We start from the raw sequence: 22,989 nt of genomic DNA on the forward strand, positions 1-22,989 counted from the left end.
CTACATTTTGAAAGCTGTAGATTCCATATCTCTTCTTGGAAGCTTCAGTGGAGGAATTTTTGGTAAAATCTCTTTTGCATAAAGTGTTTTATGAAGTCCAGCTTCTCGAAGAGCTAGCTCAACACGCAGTCTAGGGTCAGAAATGATCTGTTAAAATAAACCACAGCAATGATAAATGGAAAGAAAATAATACTTTCCTCATACAGTGTATCTTACAGGTTATCTGTGGATAGATGTATTTAAAAGTTTTAAGAGACAGTCAGAAAATTATGATCGTAAAATAAAGCCTTCAAACGCAGAGAAACTCTGCAGCAAACAAGCCTTACATCACTGCACATATCTTGATATTATCCTTTTTAATATTAACGATCACAAACTACTTTAGCAAAGAGCCCTGGTTGTCATTCCTCAGCAAAACTCACAGGGTAGATGCGAAAGCGAGTGACTTTTAATTCAGCCTACTCACTGAAGAGTTGCTGACTTCCCTAATGTTCCCATCAATACAGCCCTGCTTTCAGCACAAGGCTTTGCATCCCTCCCTGTTTGTTTCTATGGAATCTGAGCGCTTCAAACACGTTTATGATTTTTCTCACAGCGTTGCCTTGTGACTACCTGGCAGTACCACTTCCATTTTATGTAGCAACAATTAATGCTCAGGGAAATTACTTCTAAAATTTGTCAAAAGGTTATTTGACAAAATCTGTAAGCCTCTTCCAAATCCTTCTTCCACGGGCTACAGCGGGGGAGCAGTGAAAGCAGAGGAGAGAGTGTCACGCTGCCTTCGGTCCTAGCACCGCCTGCCACTGTGCCCAGAGCGGCTGGGAAGCCCAGCGCTGGGGACCGTTCTCCAAACCCACTGCAGCTGGGGACGGAGCCCACCAATGTGCTTGGCAGGAACACGCAGTGCAGTCTGAGCAGTACCAAAACCCGCTTGGAGTCGAAACAGAAAGAATGGTCTGAGAATTCAGGTATCAATCCCAAATACACGTTCAAAGCATATTTAATCTAAGGCTTTTCAGAACCTCATACATTGGTCAGATTTGGATAAATGTCAATAGCCAAGCAGTAACTACATCTCTTGTACCACATCTCTCCTTTACCAAACTGAGAAGCTTTAAAATGCCTTAAAATGGGAAGTGCTGGACAAGCTTAGTTATAGACATCGTTAAATTTCAGCTTATTCAGTGCTAAAAGCAAGCTTTTATGCCATAGAATTATATCATAGCACTTCTCTTTCTGTAAACATAATTTTCAAATTCCAGAGTGGGAATAATTTCAAATGCATAGACCGAGCAGATGGGGAACAGTAAGGGAATAAAAAAAATCCTCCCCTATGTTGCTTAATTCCATTTGCAATTGAGCTAGCACTGTCCTCAGCAACCTGAGCGACCTGAAAACAGGAGCAGAGTTACTTCAGTTTCCTGCTTCATTTACACCTCACTGGTTTCTTCTCCTTGAGCCCTTGCATATCACATCCCAACCGATCCTCAATCCAGCAGTGGTGTAAAGATAGTCAAGATACTAATTTTCAGCTTATGAAGAAATTTGTGCTGTGCATAGTCTTCCAAGAAAAAAGAATACCCCATAATTAAGTTACCTGTGACATAGCTCTTTTGTATACAGTCAGGAGAACTTTCATGCTGAGTCAATTCACTTCAAATACTTAGCATAATACTAACTGGAGCAGGTGAAAAGGATGCATGCTCTTACATAAATGCATAAAAATGTAAAAGGGGTGCGTTTTGAAATGAAAAAATAGCAAACAGATCAGTCAAAACGCCTAGCAAACACAGGAACTGCCTGTCTGGTCCATTTAGCCCAGTATCCTCTCTCCAGCGGTGGCAATGGGAGACGCTGTTCAGGGCGAGCCCAGGAGCCCTACGCTGGACCTGAATGGACCTTTGTGGTCCACTCTTGTGCTCCTCCAGCATCTACACTGGGTCAGAGAGATTACCCCACCTATTGCTCCTAATGTTTTTATTTTTACACACATTATATTCTATATTCTACTGTTAATATTGTTATTTAGGATATATTTTTGATATTACTATCATATATCGCTATTAGGATGTATGTGCATATAATAAACTATATAGTATGATCACAGACAATTACCTGCTGTTCACTGTATGTATGCAACTTAAACAGTGGCTTCTGAAGATCAAACTCTTCTTTGGTTCCAATGCCCATTCGAGCTTTAGATGCCACCGTATCAGCCACTACTCTAGCTGGATCTACTTTTGCAACAACAGCAACCTAAAACACATGATATGAAAATAACAATTACCCTATCTATGTAGACCTAAGGTGAGAAAAGGTTATTATCAGTAACACATCCTTTGAGAACACGGTCATTTACCTGGTTTAAAAATTTCAAAAGTTGTCTTAAACCACCTTGTATCCACATATAAAAGTTGTAAAGCTTAAAACTTGAATCCAGAGTAAAATCGCTTTGACAGAGAATAATAATCAGGGAGATTTTTTTCCTGTTTCCCCATGGAGACAATGTAATTAGCTGGACTTAATACAGCACTGTGCATGCCCAGAACTGCTGTAAAGTGGAGAATTGCCTGCTACGTGGGCAGGCTTAACACAGAATAACCTGCACATTGTGAATGCCAGTTGTCAGCCCTTGAAAACATAAATCTGAAAGCTGGATGGTATTTCCACGAAGAAAGAGCTTATGTTGCTACCTCGTCATACCCCTGGTAGGAAATAAGCTTATGCTAAGCTTTAGGCTACAAGAAAACAGCACTTCCCGAATACGTGCGCTACTGATCTCTGCACCGTAACAGCGGCGTGTGGTCCCGGCTGCGGAGGCGGCCTTGGCTCAGCAAGGATGCTATAAGAGCGAAGCAATAGCATCCTCAGCTCTCTAGCAGAGACTGACATCAGCTCTGACGTTCAAAACCAGTAACCAAAAAGAACCAGCAGACTCGCAGTTTAGCAATACCCAGAATTCCTGGAAGTCCAAACATTCTTCTTTTTCTTCCGATGGCAACAAAGGTTTTCAGATCAGTAGTTCACAATTTTTAGAGTCATGGGTAGCAACACTGAGCGATATGCCACAAATAACATAATTCTTTGAGTTTTTTCTGAAGTGTGTCTGTTTTAACTGTTTAATTTCCTGTGGCTAGATTAGTATCGAAGATTCGCTCAGACACTAGTGCAAGAGTCAACCTTTTTTCCTTGCTTATTTTCTTTGTGTTAGATATTCAGATATAGGCTAATACTACTTTGGAAAATACAGAAAGATGCATGAGCAAAATAATCAAAGTCAGGACATCATCTGAATGGCTAAAACCAGAAAAGATATTTTAAATTGCGCATGATAATTCTTTTTTTCATCTCTTTAATAAAATGTCATCTTTGTATTTACAGGTTGTCAAATTATACAGACTGGATGACTTTACTAAAGATCTTTTTTTTTCTCCCACATGCAACCAAGGGGCATATTTTATGAGGCAGTATTTCATTAGTGTGAAACACAGCGAATAAATATTGGTTAGAAAAACGTAATGAAGTGGGAACTCTACCATCCTGGTCAAAGGCCATTCTAGAAGCATCTTCTGCTTTGGTAAGAGAATTGGCTCAGTGAAAAGAGATCAACAGATCATGACTCTGAACCAGCCTCTTGTAAAATCTGACGCAAAAGATAATGCAATTCAGACATAACTTAGAAAGGACATAATAAGAGTTATTATTAAAAATACGTTGACAACCTAAAATAACACTGTTAATACTGCAAAATATTTAATTGAATCAGATTATTAAAAATAAAGCATTGTTGACTGAAAATGAGCCTAAGTTCAACAGTTTAAAAAAATGACTGAAATAACGGGCCAATGATCCCTTAGGTTTATTTATTCGTGTTATGCTCAGCTCTCCCACAGAAGATGGCTTGGAGTATTTAACCTCTGTTATATTTTTCTTTCGTCTTGACTTCGTACACCCAAATGCTGAAGTGAAAGCACTTATAAGGCACAAACAGTCCACGAGGGACTAAAAGAACTTCACGGGCATGCACACTGTACTGGGATGGTTAATCTTGAAGCCAAAGGACATGCTGAAGGTGAGGTCAAGGCTGCATCAAATACCATATTTTTAACCACGGGTAGTCCTGGGGAGAAAGCTGCTGCATTAGTGCTGTTTAAATTATCTGAAATCAAAAGGGTTTGAAAAGCACCTTTTCTCCCTCCCTTATTTTCCTTTGGCTGCACATGTAGGCTGCAGTTCCTGGAACGTAAAGAATGTGAACTCCAGATTTTTCCTTTTAATCTTTGGAGGAAAAAACAAGGAGGTTAGATACAAAAATATAATTGAAGGTAAAATTACTCCTTCAAAAGTCAGCAGTAGAAAAAAAAAAAAAAAAAAGCACCACCACTACATTTACGATAACAAACATTAGCAAGCATTTTCTGGGATGTCTTTTTTAAAATAACGTGCAAAAGTTTCACAGTTAAATCTCTCTCTGAAGAAAAGTCGTTCAAGGTCTGTAAGTCTTCAGAATTCAAAAAGAATTTAAATTACTCATAAATCTTACCTAAGACTCAAGGCAGACTTAAGATTATTTTTAAAAAAAAAAAAAAAAAAAATCAAAGAAAAAGAGAAATCACATCCAACCCAGAAAAAATAGCATCTATTTTCAGACATCAGCAGGTTCTACAGTGCAATTTAACATCATAATGTTCCTGTTGTCCGAGTTACAAAGCACATAGGATTTATAACATGACAGAATTACTGTTGAAGTCAGACCAAAAGTGCATTTTGACTTCTTCATTTATTTGCTTTTGATAGATTGTTCTGTTTATCTTTCAGGTAATATGAGGGGATGTGTTTGTATACTATACACAGGAAATAAACCCACCTGTTGTCGCAGTGCTTCAAGGCATTTCTCTCTTTCCTCCTCTTCACGTGCTTCTTTAAGGGCCAGTTCCTTTTTCTCCAGCAACTGTTTTTCTAGTAATGCTTGTCTAAACTTTACCCTGCAAAACAGCATACATACAAATGGAAAAAACATGGGCCAAGTGTAATTTTAAATTTCTGTTATGATATTTCAGTTTGAAAACTAGTCTGATGTTTTATATATTCACCTAATAATAATACAGTGGTTCATCAAAACACCTGAAAAATGCAAAAAAAATGCTTTTTCATTTGAATGTGTTATTTTTGTTGGAGTTTTTTGGTTTGGGGTTTTTGGGGAAGGGGGTTTGGGTAATTGTATTTTTTTAATTTGTTTGGGTTTTTTTTTGTTTTGGTTCGTTTTTTTTAAACAACTTGGCTAACCTTTCAGATTTCATTTCTAGAACGCAGCTTTTCTCTAGCATGCTTTACATAGCCCTGTTACTCTTTTTTCCCCCATTTTCTTTGCCAAGAAAGAAATGTTCTCTGACATCTGTGTATGGCAGAACTCTTTCCTATAACCCTTTCCATTAAAAGAAACACATCACTCCCAATCTTGTTACTGGAAGAAGCAAGAAAACTTGAGAATGACATCCTTCTTCAAAAGGAAAAAAGTGGAGGTTAGCACAAATAATCCTGAAACTTTACCTACGGCATTATTTCTGCTGGTCAACTTTTCGCAACAGGTTTTTACAGCCCTGATAATACTACCATGAGCATATTTCCTAATAACCCTCGCGCACTGCCAAACTCTGTGTCTTATGAAGCTGTAGGGTATTCTTTGGTATGTCGCTTTTAGTCCTTATACAGGAGCTGCCATTGCCATGCTTTGCATTCAGAGAATTATCCTTTCGCCCTTCAAATTTTAACTTGCCTTTAGAGAAATAGAGAAGAGCTGCTTCAACTACAATGAAATATGTATTTTTATCTTCTTACTCTCAAAATTTTAGTAAGCTCAAAGGAGTATATAACTTGTGCTATAAACTGCAAAAATCAGAACTAACCGTACAGTTATGTTGGTAGCTAGAAAAGACCACTGCATCAATAATCCAATAACAATTATCAGGACAAACAAATTTGTCCCAAGAGAGTGGTACAAAGCTGCCTGAGGATGCCCCAGAGAGGCTTTCCGTTTCTTTCTGTAGCCATTGTAGTTTAGGCAGATGAATGCTTACATTAGTAATCTTCAGAGGTAATTCTGTTCCAGGGAGAGAGCCTAATCTTCTTCTTATAGGAAGAAAATTTAATAAAAAGCAGACATTCATATTTTTCTGAAAAATGACAAAAATCATATTATATTGAAAACCTTTCACTCCGCTTGAGCTGACTACTATGATACATGTTCTAAAATACTCCAGTGTTATCAAGTATGAAATTCAGTACCCTGGAAACTTCAGTAAATTATCAAGAAGGAAAACTGAGGGGCATTCATCCAGGTCTAATTTCAAATACTTTGTCTCTACTGCAGAAGTTTTCATGTACATAGGAATGTAAATCATTGCTAAGTGGAAACATTTTATGGCATTTCCATACCCAGTTGAATAGGTGTAAGTGATTGCGGTTGATGGCCAAAGCAACGGACGGCAGACCAGGGCAGAGCAAGGACTTAGCACCTTGGTGCAGCATTTGTTGCTTCTAAGAAGGTGGTTCGTCTTGTCATGACTGTTATCCTAAGGAGATCATCATCTTGCTCATGCTGGCGAGACCAAGGCCAGTATTAACAAAGATTAAGTTTCATTGTCAGAGGGCAACGGCAGAGCTATGAAGTCTACACTCAGGGAAGGCAGAGACCCTTGTAAATACATCTTCAACCGTACATTGTATTCCCAATTTGGAACATTCTTCCAGTAATTTTATACTTGGCTTTAAATGTTTACTTGAGCTTTGATTTCACAGTGTCCACATCCAAATAAAGTTGTTAATTCCCTTTCACTCTGTTACACTTAGTAATATTTTAGCTACTATTTCTTCAAAGTAAACTTAATTTTACAGAAAAGCTTAAAATTAAAATGTCTTAATACTCAATTTTGATTTTGAGTACCACAGTAACTAACAATTTTAATAAATCACCAGCTGAAAAATGAACTTAGCTGATTAGTTTCAGTAAAGCTACCTTTTTGAAGTATTGTGGGCACACACTTATGTAATTTTTGATAAGCGTAATTTCATTAAAACTCTGCTTTCAGACACTCTCATAAATATTCAATAGGAAATAATGAACTACTATGTTTATTATGAAAGCTTTAGCAAAACTGTTAAAAATAGGGTTATAATATAGATAGGTTTTTTGCCCTGTATCACAACTTCTCCTGTCCACTGTTGTCCGTTGAATAAATCTCATATAAACAGCAGAAAGCATTATCTTAGTGGCTACGAAGGTCTGCTTGTGTTTGCACCTGCGATAGGCTGAACGGACGCCCAGCGTCGCCGAGGCACGAGGCAGCTGGGACAGAAAGTGCTCTACGCGCTAATTGGAACCTTTCAGAAGCAGCCACCGGTTCCCACGACAAAACTGACGGGCCAGATCCTCTGCTAGTTTGCGCTGCACCTGCAGCCAGAGCGCCGCAGCCACGCCGACGTGCGCAGCCTCACCAGCCCGCAGCCCCGAGGCCGTTCTTAAACCTAACGGCACAAGCTCGAAGCAAAGCTGCTGCGAGCATCGACCCCGCTCACAGCCCTCACCTTTGCCCAGCTTCGTGAATGGCTTTAACACCCAAGTATTTGTCCATAGTTTTTCTGGATTCTTTCTGTTCTGCGTCCCGTCAAGGTGCAGCACCGACTGGAGAGAGCCGGAGGGTTTCAGGGCAGCTGGTGAGAGCTGTGCTTCGGGAAGGGGAAAACCTTGAGGTGGGGCAAGGGGAGAGAGGGAAGGCTATCGGCACGCATTGCCAGCAAGGATCTGCTGCAGAGAGCACAGGGGAAGGCAGAGATGCGACACATAAGCACCTTCGCCCCCGGCATCTGATAAAGAGCGGCATGGCAAGCCGCTGCCATTGCTCTGTTTCTGACGGTCAGTCAGACAAAATTCTTGCAGAGAGCAACACTTTCCCTCCGACTCTCCCACCCCTGCCCTTTGAATTCAGGGCCAGGACTGGCAGCAGTACAGGTGCTGGGTTAAAATGCGTGCAAATGTTTCCTACTCACTGCCTCGCTGGAGAACAGGACTGTGCCAATCTATTTCTCATAGGTAGTGAGCGAAAATATTTGCACAATTTCATGCCAATTTAATTCTCACCCTGCAACATTAATGCAAAATCTATTGCTTTGGGGGAGAATGTTCTTTTAGAATATTTTATGTATGTTCAATCCATTCCATACCTACAGGACCCAGTGGAGGACCTGACTGAAATTCACTGCATAGATAAAAAAAGGGAGAAGTGGGCTGTTAGCAACAGACAAATATTTGCCCTTTTGGATGCTAATTCTTGAAGCACAATAAGACTTAAATGCAGCTAAGAGAGTAAAGGAGAGCTTATATTCAGTGTCCTAAAGACATAGGCATGTAGACCTAACTCAAGACATTTAGAATAGCTGAATGTATGATCCTATGTACGTATAAAGGACTGACTGCAGCGGATGTACATCCATACTTACGTCTCTACTTTCCATGGGCTACATGCAAACGTATCCTGCCAACGCTAACTTCCTACCCCCAAAGTAGTCCCACCAGCTACTCCAGCTTAATGGGGTTAAGTCCTGCTGAATGCCAGTAAGGAGTGCGCACTCCATTTATCTAGTACCTGCTGTGTTTCTGGAGCATTTCTCTCTCTGGAGCTGTCATCTACTAAACCTTTTAAGTTTTATTAAAAAAAGGATCAGAACTCTCTGCTTTCCTTTTCAAATGTGGCCAGCCCAGACCTTTTATGATACACACCAGTAATCAGAGCTCTTGTCCAGACAGTTTTAGTCTCAGGTTCTTAGCCTGAAGGAGTTAAAATCTGCATTTTCTGCATTATCAGCAAGCATCACAACCAGCGAGAATATACAATACTCTAGATAAGGGCACCTCCACCCCTGTTTTAATAGCTGGACCACTATCAGCAAACAATACAAAATGAATGGGAGTAGAAGAAAGCAAAAAAGGAGTATGATTTTTGCCTACTTGTTGGGGCATTTGACAGGATCTGGGCAGACCTAGGTCCTTACCCTAGCCCCTGTGATTTTTTTAAACGCTGTTTTACAAATTTTGTATGGAATGACTGTTGGATAAAAAATTAATACAGAATAGATATTGTGCTTGGAGCAGAAATCACAGCACAATCCTCTTCCCCTCTCCCATGTTCCTGAATGCAGATAGCATTGCTTATTAGGATTTTGTTGAACTTGCTCTTCTCGCCATCTTTTACTTGATCAATGTCTATGGGCACTACATAAACTTACACCCACTAGGGTTTAGGCAAGCGCTGGGTAGCCAGCTGCTCTAAGACACACACGCAACGTAAAACTGCAGCTACCTAGGAACTTCCAGGCCAAAAAATGCAATGTCCAATCAGTTCAATGTCTCCACTGTCAGATAGTCACTAAGCAGAGGAATTGTAGACAGCAAATTTGGACTTAGTCACCTGAAATTCTACATCCAGTTTCAGGTGCCTTTAATCCTTTTCTTTGATCTGGGCATAGCTCTGGCTATTCAGCATCTTGCAATTACGAAGTGAGACCTCAATAAATAAAGCACCACAGTGACCCTGTGATAATAATTTTCTTTTTTATAAACTTGATTACTTAATTTTAAATTAATTTTAAAAGCAATTTAGGATAACAGCAGACCATTTTTTAATATCTTATTGTCCCTATTAGAAACTCTATGCACTACCCAGGACATATCTTGTACTTGGAATAGTCAGTCAGCTCATGATCCAAAAACCTTTTCCTTTCCCAAAAAAGCCTGAAAACACGTCAGATCAGAACTGTGGTACTGGCCTGTGCCATCTTGCATGATCAGTTCTGCAAAGACGCAAAACCAATTTATGTGCTGCAACAGGTGGAACATGTAAGAATAGCATTAGTTTCTCAGGACTGCAGTTCTGCACTGTGAAATCATTATGCCAGTGTTTCTACCTTACTTCAGTACAATACATATTTTAAAATGCCTTATATCATATTTGTAGCACTAAAGTACCTAATAACAGTAACATCTCTCTGCCCTTCTTTGATTAATGTTTCTGAAGGCTTTGAAGATGAAAAGCATTAAGTAATTTCAAAGAATTATTAATCTCCACAAACAGTGAGCATTTTTCTTTAAACTGTTTTATTTTGTACAGTATGCCAATTCTGGGAAACATAATGCTAAGCGACTTCTGATTCATACTAGCCCGAAGGTGTGATTATTTCCTTCCTGCATTCCACAATGAACTGTGCCATTTCCTTATATTTTATTCTGCAACGTTTATTAGCATAAGAAAAGAACATTCCTCAGCTGTATGGCATAGTGCAGCACACAGGTTTAAAGAAAAGTCATTTTTTCCTGAGCAGTTCTGCTGAAAACTCAGCAATTCATGCATGTGCATTTCTTTTGCTATGAGCTAAAATCATTGCCGGTATGTTTAAGGAAAGATATAGACATATTTGTAGCATGAGGATACAGACATTTAAATTTAGTTGTCAGCAAGGTATTGTAACAGAATAAGATTGAAGTAGTGCTTCCCACAGAATGCTTAAGACCAAGTTTAATATTCTAATGCCAATGGTACTTTAACCCTATTTTAATTACAATTCTGGTCCATGCAATTTGGTGGCTCCCTCTATGTAAAAAAAGTAAGCCTGTGACTTGAGAGCAATTATCACCAGACTACATACAGGTTTTTTATGCCCCTCTATGACAGAGGAATTCCTCTATGAAATCAAGTATTTCTTCAACAGGTCGTTAAAGGCCATATTCTGCAGTGAAGACTTGGCAAGGATTCAAATGTTAACAGGCTGAAGTCCTAAATTACATCAAACAGATGAAGAGCATCTACAACTAGATGTGCACTTTAAGACCCTCTAAAAGAATAATAAATGTCTTTGAGGCTGTTGAGTGTTTAATATGCTCCTCTCACTTCCCTCTCAAACAAAACCAACCTGATTAAAAATAATTGTAGAAGGTCTTATTACCCAGCTACAATTAAAAAGTCACGAAGGGAGCTGTTTTTAATGCATGTACCCTATCATGATTACAACAGTTTAGCGCTTACAAATGTCTAAAACTTTGATGGATATGAATTAATTCAAACTAACAAATAAATTGCATCCAGGATACAATCATGATGCAACCTTAGTGTATAGACTGGCGTAACTGCCAAACAGGAAGAAAAAAAAAAAAAAATCACTTATCTCAATTTATTCTGATTTAGAAAGTTGGGAGATCAGAGCAAATTAGATTATAAGAAGTTCCTATTGATACTATAGGTATTCAACATTTAATTTCTTTTACCTTTCTCTGTCTTTAACTGCCTGTTCAGCCATTAATTTTCTTAATTCCTCCAGACGTTGTAGATCTTTCTCTTCCTGTTCTTTCCACTTGAGCTGTTTCTCAGCCCAGTACTTTTTCACCTAGAGTTTGAACAAATACAGTAAACAAAATAACAATCATTCACAAGCCAAGGCGGTGAGAGCAAATAAAGTAAGAAAAGCACTAAGTTAAATAAAATCCAATTTTGATCTTTTTAGAATAAAATTTATATTTTAGAACAGTATAGGCTAACAAAAGATTTACTAGGAGAACAAGAGGGTGTGCAGCCCCCACAACAGAAACAGTAGAATCAGACTGCAGACGCTAATTTGAATATAATTTTCAACTGCAAACTAAAGACAACCACTTTCATTTGCTCCTTGCTTTCCTACTCTGCCATCAAAGCCTTCAACTGTGCTGCTCAAATGAGTGAATATTCCTTGAGTTAAAATGTCCTAGGTTAGCTTAAGCGGCTGGATCCACGCCAGCCCAGTTCATTTCAGCTGAAGTGGATGGCCTGCTGAGGAACAGCAAGAAGCGTATGAGTGGTCCTCATGTAAGTATGAAGCTTTTCCAAAGCTGAGTGAGAAAGAAAGGCCTCAAGCAAGGGAAGCTTATCTGGAAAGATGACGTTTTTTGGATGCAAAACAAGGAACTGGGATTTAAAGTAAATATTTCTGAAGAGAAACTCTGAATTTGTCATTTGAATACATTCTACAGGATTCCATTCCTAAAACCAGTTCTTCAAAGACAACTGGTAGAATTTACAGCAAGCTTCTAATTCCCACCTTGCCATGACATACATTACAAATCATAGGATCACAGAATCGTTTAGGTTGGAAAAGACCTTTAAGATTGCCAAGTCCAACCATTAACCCAACACTGCCAAGGCCACCACTAAACCATGTCCCTAAGCACCACGTCTACCCAGCTTTTACATCCCTCCAAGGATGGGGACTCAGCCCCTGCCCTGGGCAGCCTGGGCCAGGCCTGACAGCCCTTTGGGGGAAGAAGTTTTTCCCAATACCCAACCCAACCCTGCCCTGGCGCAGCTCGAGGCCGTTCCCTCTCGTCCCATCGCTTGTTCCTGGGGAGCAGAGACCGACCCCCCCGGCTCCAGCCTCCTTTCAGGCCGTTGCAGAGAGCGATGAGGGCTCCCCTCAGCCTCCTCTTCTCCAGGCTGAGCCCCCCCAGCTCCCCCAGCCGCTCCTCCCCAGCCTTGTGCTCCAGCCCCTGCCCCAGCCTCGCTGCCCTGCTCTGGCCACGCTCCAGCCCCTCCATGGCCGCCTTGGGGTGCGGGGCCCAGCGCTGAGCACAGCATTCGAGGGGCGGCCTCACCGGTGCCCAGCACAGGGGGACGATCCCTGCCCTGCTCCTGCTGGCCACACTGTTCCTGATACAAGCCAGGATGCTATTGGCCTTCTTGGCCACCTGGCCACACTGCTGGCTCATAGTCAGATGACTCTCAACCAACACCTTGATGATACCTTAAGAAGAAAACTGCTGCAGTGATACACTTCCCAAAGACTCGAATGGTGACTCGAGCTAACCTCACAAGCTACCAAGCAGCTCGGAAAGCTGATAGAGCAGGTTTTCTTAGACAGAGGAACAAGAATCACCTTCTCATCTTTGAAGTGCTGACTTCAGATTTTTTTTTTAACACAATTTTCAAGAACATCTGAATTGCACTGAAATTCAGGAGCATGACTCCAATACTGCATTCCTAAGCGAGTGTTAGGTGAACCCATTTGGGTAATGGTCACAAATGCTGGAGCCACTACAACAGAGGGTTTGTAGGGATCTCAGGAGGTCATCTAACCCACACAGTATGATCAGCATCAACTAAATCATTTCCATCTAGGTGAGACATTCCTGAAATACAAATGTATTTACTTTGCTTCTGAGATAACTATTGCTATTAATTTTCACCGAGTCCCAACTGCCACAGTTGCATTGCCAGCAGTACTGCTCCTAATAAGCACACCGTTAGGTATAAAGTATAATATCTGTAACATGGTACAAGGTCAGGAGCGACTGCAGTACAGACAACTCTCTAGCCCTTTTATTTTTCAGCTACATTTACACGAAGCTGCTGCCTGTCACGTTCACAGAGATAAGCCTCTCTCACTTCAGACACCTGGTAGGGGCACAGAACTTCAAACTCCTCTCCTGTAACAGAAAAAAGCCATTCTGCTTGCAGAACAAAATGCAGGGAAAGTCCTCCTGTAAATCTTGCTCTGCAATCCAACAGCAGCACAGCAACGTTTCCTGATGATGCTACATGAAAATGAGGGCCCATGGTCGACATCAAGCAAGGCTTTCAGGAACCAGTGACTGCAGGCTGTATTAAAGCTGATGATGGCACGCAGCAACTTTCACAAAGGCCAAGAAACCATCCTCTGGGGAACAGAAAGCGCGGAGCCCCATGACCAGCACAGCTGATCGAGCACTACACCCCAAACTCGAGTGCCACCGACCAAGAGGGCACCTCCGCCCCTCCTGTGGCACATCAGCTCAGGGCACAGCCGCAGTCAAAAGGCAAATCAAATGTGTCTAGTGTCAGGATGTGGTACAAAAGGAATAGGAAAAAACAGAAAATATGTTTATAGTCCCACGTGCAGTTCTGATCCCTCCCTCTCTGAAAGGAACCTTTTCATATGGAAAGAGAAGAGAAACAGTAATGATCAAAGGTTCATTGTCGTATTTCATACGAGCTTTCATACAGGCACTGAAGGAACAGGACGGGGCTATTCAGATGGAGAAGTGACAATTTATGGGGGATTTGATATGAAGCCTACAAATTCACAAATGCCACGAAGAGGCTGGATGGAGATCAATTCTGCCTCTCCAACATGAGAACTAGGAGGCTTCAGCTGACACTAGCAAGAGCCAGATTTGGAACAAAGAGAGGGGATGGCTCTCCATGCAGTGGGTGGAAGGCTGGTGGAGCTCCTTGCTGATGGATGTGGGAAGTTCACACATGTTTCGGGAAAGATGGGGCAACTGCCCAAAGAGAGCGCCCCTGGTGCGGGGTTGCTAAACTGACAAACCACATCAGCATCAGGGAACAGCTGGAGACAGCAAAAGTAGCTGGGACGGAGGGAGGGAAATTATCGTATGCCTTTCCTCTATTGTTACGGCCACTGCTGGAGACAAAAGACAGGGCTCCTGGCCGGCGCCGGCGCAGCCCTTCTCCCCACCACCCATGGGGCCGCAGCTGCTTACTGCAAAACCCAGTGCTAGGGGCTAGGGCCAACTTCATCTCATGGCTTGGTGAAAACCACGCATTCTTTGGAGGATTAACAGCGATACAAAATGTGTGCAAATGATGACGGTTAATACAGAACAGAAAAAACAAAAAGAAGGAGAAGACACATGAAATCACACGTAAGATTTTTAAATAAGCACTAACAGACAGATTATATATTAGGACAAAAAGGCCCTTAGTTTACTTAATTTCAGCAACTAATTTTCAGGAAGGGTTTAGACATCTGTAGATAGGAACCTGCGTATGAACCTAAGTTCAAAGACAGACTAATGTATTCAGGGCGCTACACTCCTCATTATGTTAATAATATAAAACAGTTCAACCTATGTAAGGTGATTGGATATAATCATAATTCCCCAACTCAGTCTATGAAAAGTATCAATTATGCTTATTGGCAACATGATGCTCCAGCCATTTCTTGTATCCTTTTGCCTACGGAAAACCCCAGCACACCTTGGTATAAGACCTCCCATATTTCCTGATCTGGCAGCCTCTTGCCCTAACTGAAGCTAAGCTGACCCATGCTGCCTGTTCCAGTTATTAACACATAATAATAACAATAACACATAATACTACAACTCCTATTCCATCTCATCTCCAACAGGCATCATATATTCTCTTTTCTGCATTGTACTAAGTACTCTGCTATCCAAACAAGAAGTTGGGATGACATGGTAGATCTACAAGGGTTAGCGCTCTTGCAATTTCTCTTTGTTGTACTTCTCTCACTTTCATTTCCACTTTTTTTTTTTTCCCATTCCACGTGCAGGTACCAGAAGAGAAAGACAAGCTGGGACACAGAAATAATGACATACTCTGATGTACTTCCAAGTGAGAAACCAAAAGAATAGCCAGAGAACGGCATGGTGCTCCATACCACCTCAGGGCTGACTGAGAAACCCCTTCATTCCTTAGACCTAACAGACTTCTTGGCAATTGCTGCGACAAATAGAAAGAGAAAAGCTACAAAATTCACTAAAAATTATTGCTTCCAGCAAAACAAAGATAGTGTTTACCTCGAAAATCAAGACTGAGTTTTTGAAAAGACTATTTATGATGACAGAAGCGTATGACAATGCTGCCACTTGTAATTCACTGACAAAACAGCATTATGTTTCTAAAATTTAAAATACAGCTGGAAAAACAGAGAATAGAAGCTTTAGAAAAAGATGTAAAAATCTAAGAAAATCTTAAGAATCTTAATAATCTAAGAAAATTTTAATTATAAAATTAATTTTAAAAGCAATTGAAATTAATACCTCAATAATCTGTTGATTTTACAATTAAATGCGTAAAGTTCCTGTGAAGGTCTGAGACCTTAGCCTACTTCCCAAAATATAGGTGATTTCTTACAACAAAATTTACTGATGGAATCATCTCATATAGGAAAAGCTTCAGAAAACGGCAATAAAAACTTCTGTATCATGCACTGAACTGTACTGAATTTAAACCTCTTTTGGAGATTTCAGTCGAAATGGCAGTCAAAATACCATGCTCTTTATATGATTGACTTTGCGCAGAAAAACCTTTAACTATCATGATTCAGAATAAAAAAAGTCTGAAATAGAAGCAGCGTTTGGAAGAATTCCCTACCTATAAGCCAATCATTTCTTTATGGCGGCCATTTTTTACACATGAAGGGCATGGCTATAATCATACTTCTTAAGAATGCCGTTATTTAATATTGTTTGGAATACCTGTATTTATGAAAGAAAACTCTCTCTTTTGCAATTATTCCCTTTCCGTACTCCACATTGCCTGAAGCTTTTCTCATAAACTCTTACTAGGGGCCACTGGATATTTCTGAAATTCCATATTTAAATACATAGGAAAAACATCTGATCTGCAGTCCAATAGAGCAAACATAGCATTGGTATTTAAGATTTAATGTCATTTTACCCATTCTCAGGTTTGGAAGCACTTAACATACCCTGCCTAGGTTACAAACTAGATCATGGATATTTCACATGTTCTCCTTGCTGCCACAGAACATTCACCAGAAAAGGAGCTGCGGTATAAGGTCAGCAGCCCTTTTTAAGGATCGAAGATGGAAGATACTCAACTGAACCATATGACTGCCGACCTCAAACAGCTGCTGTTCCATCTGCGCGCAGGCAGAGGACTGTTCCCCATAGACATTGCACACGGGCCAGAGAAAAGTGGAAAGTTTGCACAACCAAAATATTTACACATAGGATGAACATCGCTGGCAGCGAGGTCAACGCAGCCTCACCAAGCCTCTTCCCCTCCGCGCGGTTTCTGAGCCACCTGCCGCTCTGAACACAGCGTGAGTAAAGACAAATAAGCAGAACAGGCTGTAACAAAAAGAAAAGCAGCAGCAAAGTTTCTCACAAGCTAAGCAGCAAACCATCCCCAAATACAGGCTGCCCCTCTCTCTGTACCTCTGCTTCCAAACCACAACATCTCACCATCACACACTCCAACTGAGACAACTTATGCCTTATCCATACCAGGCAAAATGTCATCACATCTCACCCTGAAAACTCTTCTGTAGAAGATGAATGCAGACACCAAAGGTAGAACTTGTGCCTTAATGTGTTATTTTGTAACTTTAAATCCAGCATGTAAGAACAGTAACAACATATCCACCAAGAACAAATACCAGGAACCATATGTCAGTGTGAAAAACCAACCAAACAAACCACACAAAGTTTTGTAACACAGTCATAGAATCATAGAATCGTTTAGGTTGGAGAAGACCTTTAAGATCAAAATGCACACACACAAAATCTTGAAAAATTCCCCTGTGTCTTTTTATAGAGGTTTATGTCTAAAAAGTTCACCAACAATATCTACAATAAGCCAATTAAAGGTAAAGGTAAAACCAATACTGATTTAAACTGAGCCAGGATTTCTCTGAAAGTGCACGGTTTGCAAACACATAAATATGGCTTTCTCAACTTTTGACCTTGAAATGAGAGTCTCAAATATTAAAGAGAAATTTAGGGATAAATAAATTAAAATAAGGATAAAACCATGAGTTACCTGGTTGGACCTCATAACTGAGCAGGAGATTGGACTAGAGACCTCTTCGGGTCCCTTCCAATCTGAACTTTCCTGATTCCTATGAAAAGCGAGAGTATTCTGTGTGTTTTGAAGGAAAGAGAAACAGCTCTTGAAACTGTCTTTTGGACAATTAGTTGCAATTTTGCTAACTATATGATTTAGCATAGTTTAACAGAAAGATTGTGCTCTGCCAAGACTGTATGTTTCATCTTTAAGATAAATTGCAGAAAAAGAATAAAACCAGGTGACCAACGTAAGCAGAGACCTCTTCAGCTAGAGAAGAAACTGGATATATGCAATATGCAAACGCAGTCATGATCAAGAAGTGGTCATGAACTCACAAATAAAATAAAATCAATTTGAATTTAGGCAGCTTTTCAAATGTTGGCTCTGGGGACTTGCAGCGGTGAGAAACAACAAGGAGATAACAGTCTCTATCTGGAGACAAGAGGGCTTCAGCTTCTTTTCTCCAGGTAGCACTTTCAGTCAAGTGCTGCTCTGCACAACTGTTGGTAGAACCAAATTCAACGCTTATGCAAACTACCCCCAGGAATACACTTAAGCTGCAAGAGCTTCTGCTCTTGACCTGTTTGACACGACATAAAGACACATTTCTTTGGACAAAGCAAGGAAAAGATATTTGAGTGCTTTAAAAATAGATAGTGAAATTCCAAGTAGTGTAGGACTTTGTTTTCATTCTTCTGCTAAGGCAGTCAGTTTCACCCACCTGCAAGTCATTTATTTTGCTCTGCTATAATTTCTTTTCTGCTTTTCATAAGTGTTGTAAATTGTTTTAGCAACAACTTTATCAAATTACTGTAAGTATGGATAGGTTTGTGTTTGGTTTTTTCTGCTGCAAGGAATACCGCTGCAATAGACACCTCTACTGACACGAGAATCCATCAAATTCTAGGGTGTCTAACTGGCCATGGTGCAGTCCCATCAGTAAACGTTTGCTCCCAGTAAGATGTTACACAGAAACTGGCAGATAAATAAAGACAAGAAGACAAAATCTAAAGAGAAAATGTGATAACATATAAAAATTTCGTCTTCTTCTTTCTTTTGCACAAACTTTCTGTAGGGTGACACATACTACTGTCACTAAAGCCTTCATATGCATCATGAAAATACTCTGTTTGGAACAGTTTACCCTTGTTTTCTTAACTCTGCTTCTAACTGGTGTGTTACAAGAGCACAGCTTTTAGTGACCCTTCTTGCAAACATGTTAGCATGAGTAGTCCCATAAGAGTAAAGGAGATTATTTACTCATCAGCATTTGAAAGACAAAGCAATAAGAATCTATGACGTTCTCTGACTTATTTTTTCTAGAAATAATTACGCAGTCTTAACAAACACACCACAGGTGAGCTGGACTCTAAGCATGCCAGATTTCAGTGTAAAAAATAATCAGAAAAAGAGGTGAAGTTCTAATAAAACAACCTCCTGAATTTTTGCCATATGATTTAAATAAAAAGGTCAACACAAATACATATGTGGCACAGCCTGATTTTCTAAAAGTATTACATTCACTATAGCGGATTTCTGATTTTCTGTTAAGTTGAAGTTTAGACTTATGCATCATAGCCATTTCCCAAGTAGTCGCCACATTACTACTTAGAATAACGTTAACAAAGACTTCCGATACCCTGAAATGGTTAATATTACCACTGTGCTTCAGGCCCACTTTTAAGGTCCTTGTGCTGCAAAGTGCAGTGCGCTGTCTTGCAGACAATATGCTGTAAGGCTCATTTGCTGCATTGCAGCATACTTAACTGCAGCATTGGAAGCTTTCATAGTCTTTGCCACATTGCTAGAAAGCACAAACCTGTAAGAGTTAGAAATCCAGTAGTGCCTTTGCACTGATTTTTTTGTGACACGGAGATAGTCACATACACTTAGTTGTGCATGCTTTTTTTTTTTAGAAACGTAATGAAGTAACATAACTGGTGTGTCAGAGCAGGCAGCTTTAAAGCTAAAATGGAGAGTAGCAAGACTCAAGTAGCCAGTTGTTCATCTCGATGCTAATACTTAATACTTTACAAGAATACAAGGTAGCGAGATCAGTTAAAGATTTTAAAGGCAATTGTACACATTAGCATAGTCAAAAATGTATAAAAGTTTCGCATACTTTCTCTTTCTCCTGAGCTCTACGAATTGTTTCCAGTTCTTTCTGTAGCCTTTCTTCCTCATCTTTCTTCGCTCTGCTTCTGGCAGCCACAGCAGCTTCTAGTTTAGCAGCCTCTTCCTGCTGTGCTTTCCACTGTAAAACCTGGAAGAGAGAGTTGAAAAGACAGTCCTGCAGCAGACGTGCAATACTGTGATCCTGCCAAACTGAGACTGGGAAGGAAACCCATGTAATCCATTTACAAACGAAGATTTACAATCTTATCAGCAAGACGTAATCATTTAGTAAGCACCACCTTTCCCACATTAATGTACAATTTGCAACTGACTGGCATAATATGCAACACAATCACTTAAGGAAAGATTTTAGGCAAAATTACCAAAACCACCTCAGTTTTGGCAATCAGATCTGAAATTCCCCTTCAGCCCTTAAACTTTCAGTAACACGTAAATTTCTTAACGAACCTATGAATGGAGACCAACGCTAACAGGCCAGAGCCCACTCGCATCCTTCAACTCAGGCACTTCTGTAACAGCATTTCGCTTCCAACCAGGACTCGGTGGCAATCGACGGACTCCACTGACGGAGACTTCACCTTTTGTCAGCTTTCAGACCGTGCAAAATTAGTCTAGGATCCCTGCCACCTGTCCAAGGGTTGCGACCGTGCCTATAGTGGTGTCCTACAGGACACCCCGCTCCTCTGGGGGAAGGGAGCCATCAGCGGCAGCCCAGCCGCCCGGCAGCGGCCCGGCCCCTGGTCAAGGGCACGCAGCAGCGCGGCAGCGACCGGCTCCACGGCACCTCTCGCTGCAGGGCCTGCCACGCTTCTTCGCAAAACGTGTCGGGGACGGGATGGATCGCTTAGCTCAACATGCCACAAATCCGTTCTTGACATATTCCTGACAGACTGTATTGGTGAAACAAGACAACATGTGCTCAGTAACTGGAACTGGGTAGCGACTTATTTTCAGTGTTCCCGAGCACAGGGGTCTCAGTCAGTGTGGATCCCCGATTTACCTTGGTGTCGTCAAGAGCACTTGCATGCTCATCTGTTTCACGCTGGTTTCAATAGGATTAACAATGTCTCTTTTTTGTTGGCTTGCCAGCTCTTTTTGCAGTGGATTTGTCAAGCGCCAACGGAACTCTGTGTTCCTCAAAGGAACAAGCATTTCAGCCATTTTTCATCTGGCTTTGTATACTACAGTAAGTACTTTAATACTAAGATATTAAAATACTTACATTTTTCCCCACCTTTACTGCATTCCACTAGCTGTGTGCACAGACGCTATTAATTCTTCGGTTCCGTGCTTGTGGAAGATTTTTGTTCACAAATCCAGCGCACCCTGTGGTCTGAGATTCTCAGCGAGCTGCACCTCTGAGTGACGCAGCGTTTGCCCCGCTGCTTTGCTTAAATAACAACTACATTTCGTTCTTTGCAAAGTGTCCCAACAGACTAAGCACTGCTGCGGCTTTTCATGTAGTGCAGGCAAAGTAATAACATGAAAATAACATGAAATTTTACAGTGGTTGTAAAATTAAACTCTCTCTTTATTAAAAGATTTAAAGACAGCTTGTTAAAGAGATACTCGGCCTGTAATGAATGCCACGGGTACACAGACTAACCAACGGTTACTTTTGTCTCCTGCAACCCGAGTTTATCTTTAAAAGTTCGATGCAGTCTGCTACCATACCCAAGCATAAGCATTAACTGGTGTGTTTTCATGTTTTAATAAAAACTACTGAGTTTTGGCATTCTTCAAGCAACTTCCATTTACAGTTATTCTCTCAGAGTACATACAACTTTTCCCAGTTTCAACTCCATCCCCAAAGTTAAGAATTCTAATTTAGCTGAGCATTAAACTCTTTTTAACCTCTTTTCTTCCATTTTTGTAACTAATTCTCAGTGGAGGCCTGTTCATAACTGTTTCACTTTCTGAAATCTCCTTTCTCTCCTTTCTAGGGGGAAAAAAAAAAAAGCTGGAGAAACAGCCATCTTCACCAATTAAATGTTTTACAGGAAGAAAGCAAAGGCCCGAGTCAAAAATTATCCTTCCGACTAGGAAAATGCAGGCAGATAAGAGAAAAAAGGCACAAGATGCTGAAAACGCAAGCCTCTCTCCTTCCCCCCTCCCCACCTTCTTTGGACAATGCAACCAATTGTATGGGCCAGCGGGGTAGAAACAGGGGTAAGTTTGCCTGTGCCAGCCAGTATTAACGGCACTGAAGGAATGTCAAAAAATGTAGTGGGACGGTTTGCAAGGAGGGAATGTAAATGAGTGCACATGGAAACTGCAGGTGGGCATGGATGCTTGAAAATATGCAAGAGGGATCAATTAGGATACACGCGTGCAAACTGCACTTGTCCATATGTATTTGAGTGTGCAGTAATGTAACGGCAGACAGCACAGAAACAGCTATTTTTCTTTTAGCTATTCTTACAAAATTATTTCAAACTGGATTTCAAACTTGTACAGCATGGAAAGAAAAATTAAAAATGTTACTGCAGTGTTCCTTAGCACAGATGTTACTCTTCATATATGATCTTCCTCCTCAGAATTTTGAAAAAGTTCCCTTAACAGGATCTAAGGTATATAACAATAATAATTGTTAATGAAAGACATATTTGGTAGAGATTGTTTGGCAGTGGTAAAACTCTCCTTTTGTTCCCAAAAAGAAAAAAGCCCCCCCGCCACCCCCTCAAATCCTGTAACCTGCCAGTCATGGGTATGTGAAGTTTCTGTCAGAACTGGGGCGCGCACTGAGCACGCGTGGGACACCCCCCCCCCCACCTGCTCTTCTCCCCCCCGGCCCCCAATTTTCCACTAATTACAAGTGACATATTGACATAAATAACCCTTAGACATAAGTACTATAATATAGATAGCTCTAAGCATCTGCATGAAATAATTTCTTTTTTTTTTTTTTTTTTTTCACAAAAGAGAATGAAATATGACTGGTCCCATTTAAATATACACTGCATATGAATCATTTACCTTATTTTCCTCACAACAGATTACTAAAAGAAGTACCGGGCAACAATTTTTGCTAAGTAGTAGGTTTCATACCCCCGTAATATGGGCTTGGTCATCCCAAATACATTAATTAATTCAAGCAGTATGTTCCAAACAGTTTCCAAATTTTTATTTAATGACTTGATTAATCAAGACTGCCATATCACAACACAAATACCTTGAGCCCTCTTACCCAGGCTGTGGGAGATCCACATTCAATTCTTTA

The 22,989-nt window shown here is 40.5% G+C and overlaps 1 protein-coding gene across 1 annotated transcript in view; it reads right to left on the minus strand.

Moving 5' to 3' along the window:
- Window positions 1-22,989, minus strand: part of CCDC148 (coiled-coil domain containing 148) — a gene marked incomplete at both ends in the record, with an annotated part of 62,925 nt that continues 39,936 nt past the window's right edge. Inside the window, 5 exon segments of the mRNA XM_082311487.1 lie at window positions 1-147; window positions 2,116-2,256; window positions 4,868-4,985; window positions 11,315-11,433; window positions 19,756-19,896. Coding sequence (XP_082167613.1) covers window positions 1-147; window positions 2,116-2,256; window positions 4,868-4,985; window positions 11,315-11,433; window positions 19,756-19,896 — 666 coding nt within the window.

Source organism: Platalea leucorodia, assembly GCF_965183815.1.
Source record: "Platalea leucorodia genome assembly, chromosome: 5".
Taxonomy (NCBI): Eukaryota; Metazoa; Chordata; class Aves; order Pelecaniformes; family Threskiornithidae; genus Platalea; species Platalea leucorodia.